The sequence below is a fragment of the Ciconia boyciana genome, chromosome 16 (assembly GCF_034638445.1).
Source record: "Ciconia boyciana chromosome 16, ASM3463844v1, whole genome shotgun sequence".
NCBI classification, from domain to species: Eukaryota; Metazoa; Chordata; class Aves; order Ciconiiformes; family Ciconiidae; genus Ciconia; species Ciconia boyciana.
The window spans coordinates 11,050,771-11,056,770 of NC_132949.1; the positions used below are offsets into that span (position 1 = coordinate 11,050,771).

The following is a 6,000-nucleotide window of genomic DNA, read 5'->3' on the forward strand; positions in this document are numbered from 1 at the left end:
CATCTCCCCAGCAGTAGGGTGCCAACCTTCAAACTATTTAAAATCTTTACCAAAATGCCTCGGAGTATCTGAGTCCAGATCATGCACAAAGGCAGCAGAAAAGCACATGAGCACCAGAATCAGTTACTATCTTTTTGTAATAGACTTAATGACCCCAAGCTCTGATCTCATCAGCATTTCTAATGAGCTCTTCCCCAGCAAGGAGAGGTCCCTTCAACCACCCATAAACCCCCCTCATCCTCCATCTCCAATGACTCCTTGGCCAGGAGACCCACGCTGCCCAACCAACCAACACACTCTCCACCATCTTTGTGCCAGTCTCAGCCTATCTCCACCTGTTGTTTACAGTGAATTACCTGTGCTTCGGGGCCAAGACCATCTTTTGTTCCCTTTTTATACAGCATCTGGCACCATGAGCTCAGTACGGGGAGGTATCCGATTACACAGCTAATAAATAAACAAGGACCTTGATCCTCTTCAGCATATGGTTGTCCAAGGCTGCAATTTCCAGAGAAACTCTTGCAGGCTGCTCTTGATGCTATTAGTAATTCAGATGTGTTTGGGAGACGAGATGTTCCCAGGACAAGGAGCAGACGCTGCTAAGACAGACCTTCCTGCAAGCAGGCGTGCACACGGCAGGGAGGGGAAAATCCAAACCAGCTCAAACACTATGTCCAACAGCACAGCCTATGTTCTGGGCTGGGCATACCCTGACCACAAGTCAAAGACCTGGTGTTTCTTGCAGAGGCTGCAAGGATGGCTGAAGAAAGGTGGGGGAGAAGATCACTTTAAGGCAACTATTGCTACAGCATCTCCCTCCCGCAGGGGCTTTTTGCAACAAGGTCTTTCCTCCTGATGGTCATCTGGTCCTGCTCCACCTTTCATGAATTGTACTCACTCCCCCAAAGTCTCCCCTGGCATCACCCACACGCTCCTGCCCCCCACGCCTATGCTCCCATCCTCACTTCCATGCTTACAAACAAAGCACTCACAGGCCGCTCTGCTGAATTATGGTGACCACAAAACCCGTGGACCTCCAGGCCATCCGCTGCTACAGGAGCGGCCCAACTCCTCCATCCCCAGGGCTCCGATTTCACCATGACTTGAGGCACAGAGGATGGGAAACGGCACAAGGTGGGATGCAGCTGCTTACAGCTGCTGCAAGCACGTCCCCCCCTAAACAAATGTCCTTTTCCTCCATCCCAGACCTCTTCAGCAACTGAGACGTTCTCTCTTCCCTTTGACTCAAAAACGTCAGTAGTTGCCTAGATTAGAAAGAAGGGGAAAAAAAAAAAAGCCTTGGAGAAAAATCCCAAGAGGACATTAATTAGGAGATAGAACTCCCCAGCTCTGGAAGCATCGGGGAGGAGCGATACTTAAAACTCCCAACCTGACGGAGTAACTTTGAATCATCTTTCATCTTCTCCTGGATCGGGTGTAATCTAATGACATTAGCTTGGCTTCGCTCTAGTGAAATTGGCATTGGTGCTACAGAGGCAGGGAGATTAAAACATATGAAATAAATGTTCCTGGGGTGACTGACAGTATAATGACATTCCAACAGGCAGCTCAATCAGCACGAGACTAACAAAGGATCAGAGGGAACCAGCCAGATTCACAATATCACCCGCAAATACAGATTTTTTTTTTTAAATCCAGACTTTTTTTTTTACTTGACTGGCTTAGCCCCTATTCTTGGAGTTTTCCCCAGGCTGTATACAGCTGTATTCAGGGTGGGGGATGGCAGTTGAACTCTATTAAAACCCATGCTCACCTGCTATTGAACTCTGTTAGCTCAATAGCCTTGTTCAGGGCTGGAGCAGAGATTTCTGTGCTGGGAAGTCAATGCAAGCATTGTGGGCTGCCCCCTCCCTCCTTTTGTCCCCGTACGAAGAGAGGACTTGCGAACCCGAACTGGAGAAAGCTGCTTTCGGCACACAACTTCCCTTGATATTCAACCCACACACGAGCACACAGGGAGGTGTCACGCTTACCAAATTAAATCACTCAAATTGTTTTTTATAAAATCAGCCTCTCAGTAGGACAGCTGCCTTCTTACCCAGGCACAGAGCAGGCTATAAGAGGCGAGTGATTATTCCACTTGATTTAACGGACAGCGTTTGCTATTGGTTTCGTGCATCGTGCGGCACCCCAGTAGGTGACAGGACTTTCACGTGCCAAGCCTGTGCCTCGCAAGCCGCTGCCCTACAGGTACCATCATCTAACCGGCCGCTTCGGGAGCATCATCTTGCTGCTGCAGCCACGGCTCAGCCCCTATCCAGCCTCACACCGTATAACAAGCAGCTCTCATGGGAGCTACGCTTTTGTTTCCAGGAGGAACCAGGGTCCCCCTCATGCCCGAGACCCCACAGCCACCCTGCCATGGTCCAGGTATGGCACCCTTGTGACAGCCCACCTCCACGCTCCAGTGACAACGGCATCGACCATCAGCCGCGAAGGCTGGCTGGCTCTCCTCCGTTTGCAAGCCTGTATCGCTGCAAACAGCCAAGAGCTTCTTGTTCCCTTGGACAGGGTGCTCACTGCCCGCGCCGGCTTCCTGCGGGCGCTGAAAGCAAACCCAACTGTTTATACCTTGTAATGATGCTGTTTAGTCTGACTGCTGGGAAACAGAAATGCACGTGAAACCTAAGACTCTGATGCCAAAGATAAGAAATCAGGACCCCTGGCAAACATCTGGCCATTTCCCCAGCACTGAACCCTCATCAAAGATTACAGCAAACCCATGGAGAGAGACAGATATTTTTTTAAATGAGTATTTATAACAGGCTGGTAACTGGTTACCAGCAGGCTGACACTGCAGCTCTGCCATCACGACGGGACTCTGTGTGTTAATAAAGATTACTCATACAAGCAAAGCCGGCAAGATTAGGTCTCAAAGGAATAATCCCATACAAAGAATTCACTGTACCTCAGCCTCCACAGGGCTAATAAAAAAAAAAAAAAAGGTGAAATTCAGTACATCAAATACCAGAACAAACAAACTGCAGCAATTAATGGGAGAGCTCATGTACCAAATGCTAAAACATAATGATTACACAAACAGCCTGCAGGGCAGCACCTCCAATGAGTAAGAGCTGCAAGACCAAGACCAAACCTCTGGAAAATTAAATCCCCTACACCGAGGACTGTACTATGCCCTAAATGCCTGTGGCTCCTCCTCTGTCTAGGTCTGCGCTCCTCGCTCAGGCACTGTTTCCAGAAGCGGGTCTATCCCACTGCCATCTGCTCCTCAAGGCTTCGAGAGCATCTTTGATAGATGAGCTTTTCTGCATATCCACCATAAATTTCCGTAGATGCCACCCCAAAGCCATGTGTTTATTTTTCAAAGTCAAGACTTGATTAAAGTTCTTGAGGTTTTTCGGATTCATTTTTAATGTTTCCTTTCTGATACAGGGTCAGCATGTGGAAATTGGATACGTGCACACTAAAAATATAATTCTGTAGACAGCTTCAACCCACACGAAAGGAAATCTTTCTTCTCGGAGAACCCACACTCTGCTGCCTGCAAAAACCCGGCGTGTTTCTGACACTGGCGGATACACAAGGAAGCTCATCACTTCCACGTGTTAAGACTTTTACATAAACACTCGGACTGTCAGTACTATCCTACTCCACATTTCAATACTGTCACCGCAAGCTGAGCCAAAATCATCCTCTCCTCTCTGCTAATAGCTGGGCTTAACATGAAAGTAAAACAAGCTCTGGGGGTACCCAAAATCCTCTCCTTTTTGCTTGTTCATTCAAGAAAGCCACAAACACAGACACACTCTGCGAAAGAGCAGTTTCGCCCCCACCCTAACCGATCCTTTCCATAGGAATCTGCCAGACGACGTTCCTCTATTAACTTTAAAACACACAAGGAAAACATCTAAACAACATTAATGAGAATCCTGCCCCTTGGCTTTTTTAACATTTACCGTCTTGTTTTAAATGGGATACCTTTTACTTGGTTTAATGAAACACTAATTAATTGAAAGAAGAACCCCATCTACCTTTTTGCTCATTTCTTAGGCAAGGTGAGTGCGTGGGTTGCACTCCTGGAACTGGCATTTTTGGTAACTCATTACTAGGCTGCTGAAACATTTGCATGGGAAATACGTTTTTTCTCCACACTGAATATAGGAAAGCTGCCTTTAACAGCTGCATCTCTGCGCTGGGAGTTGCGGGAGATGCTTTGCAAGGGGAGGCAGCCGAGGCTGCGGGGCGGCTTGGCTGGGACTTAGGATGAGCCACAGGTTTTGCAAAGCCCCCCCGAGAAAAGCCAGGGAGCAGCAAGATGTTGGGGGGCCTGTGCTCCTCGGGGAAGCGGGGGGGAGAGGGGGTTAGCTCTGCCTCAGCATCCCCGTGCCGTCCCCAGGCAACGGGCACTGCTCCCCCCATTGCCTCCCCGGCCCCCGCAGGCAGCACCCCGGGCTGCGGGGAGGCACCCCCGGGGGGACCCTGCAGCGGGGCAGGAGGGCTGGAGGATGCGCTGGGCAGCGGGGCTGGGCGTCGGGGGGAGAGGAGGGATTGGGGATGGGGTGGCAGGGAGCAAGGAGGAGGATGTGGGGAGAGAGGGGAGCTGGGGGATTTGGGAGCAGGAACGGGAGAACGGGTGGAGAGAGAGGATGGGGGGAGAGCGTCTGGGGAACTGGGAAACGGAGACGGGGGCTGGGGAAGCGAGGCTGGGGGATTTGGGGAGCGAGAAAAGGATCGGCGGGTGGGTCTGGGGAGCGGGGACGGGGCTTCGGGGAGCAGCGATGGGGCTTGCGGGGGCAGGAGGGGTCGGGGGAGCGGGGCTAGGGGCCGGGGAGACGCGGGTGGGTGGCGGAGGGGCTCCGCGGCCAGCGGGGGGCACTGCCGGCTCGGCCACGGCCCCGGCCCCGCCGCGGTGCCGCCGCCCGCCCCAGCCCGTCCCGTACCTGTACCAGGCGAGTCCCCGCTCGTAGTTGCGGTCGAAGAAGTGGGGCTCGGCGCCGACGGCGCGGACGTCGGGGTGCACCCGCAGGAACTCCAGCAGCGCCCGCGTCCCCCCCTTCTTCACGCCGATGATGATGGCCTGCGGCAGCCGCTTGGTGCCCTCGCCCAGCAGCAGCGTCAGGGTGCCGGGCGTGCCCGCCGCGCTGCCCCCGCCGCCGCCGCCGCCCGAGCCGCCGGCCCGGCTCCCGCCGCCCCCGGCCGGCACCTCCTCGCCCGGCGCCGCCTCCTGCCGCCGCCGCCGCTGCTTGAGCCGCTGCAGCAGCCGCTTCCGCCGCGCCGCCGCCGCCTGCCAGGGGGGCAGCTCGGCCGAGCCCCCCAGGTACCTGCCGCCGCCGCCCTCCTCCTCCTCCGAGGCGGCGCCGGCAGCGATGATGGGTCCGGGCAGGGTCTGGCAGCGGTCGGCCAGGCAGTAGAAGACGTAGAGGGACATGAGGAGCGAGCAGAGCATCACCAAGAACTTCTTGAAGATGCTGCGGGGCAGCGGCTCGGCGGCGGGGGCGGCCGCCGCGCTCACGGCCATGCTACCCCGAGGCGGCGGCCGGGCGCCTTGGCCATGCTCCGCGGCCGCCCCCCGGCGCGGCCCCTCCGCGCAGCGCTCAGCGGTGGCGGGGGGCTGCGCGCTGCCGCACCCCCAGCGCGGGGGCCACGCCGCGGCGGCGCCTCAGGGGGGCATCCCCGGCGGGGCGGGGGGAGCCGCCCCCGCTGCCGCTCCGGGGCCGGGCGGGGAAGCGGGGCCGGGAGCCGCCGGGGCCGGGGGCTCGGCGCGGGGCTCCCACGTGCAGCGCCCGCCGCCGCAAACTTCGGCGGAGACATCGCCGGGCGCGGGGCGGGGCGGGGCGGGCGGGGCGGGCCAATGGCGCGGCGGGGGCGGGGGCAGAGCCGCCCCCGGCCCGGCCCCGGCAGAGCCGCCGCGGGGTGCGGGTGGTGGCGCGGCCCCGCGGGAAGCCGCTTCCGAGCCCCTTCGGGTGGAGCGGGTGCGGGGGTGCCCGGGAGGCTGTCCCGGGGGTAGAGGGGGTGCCC

General features: G+C 56.8%; 1 protein-coding gene across 1 annotated transcript in view; it reads right to left on the minus strand.

The window, feature by feature from the left end:
- The window catches only part of HS3ST3A1 (heparan sulfate-glucosamine 3-sulfotransferase 3A1), a 40,170-nt gene extending 34,403 nt beyond the window's left edge, over positions 1–5,767 (minus strand). The window contains exon 1 of the mRNA XM_072881337.1: positions 4,923–5,767. Within this exon, the coding sequence (XP_072737438.1) occupies positions 4,923–5,500 (578 nt within the window). The 5' untranslated portion in view covers positions 5,501–5,767. The remainder of the gene's footprint in view (positions 1–4,922) is intronic.
- Between the last annotated feature and the right edge of the window lie 233 nt (positions 5,768–6,000).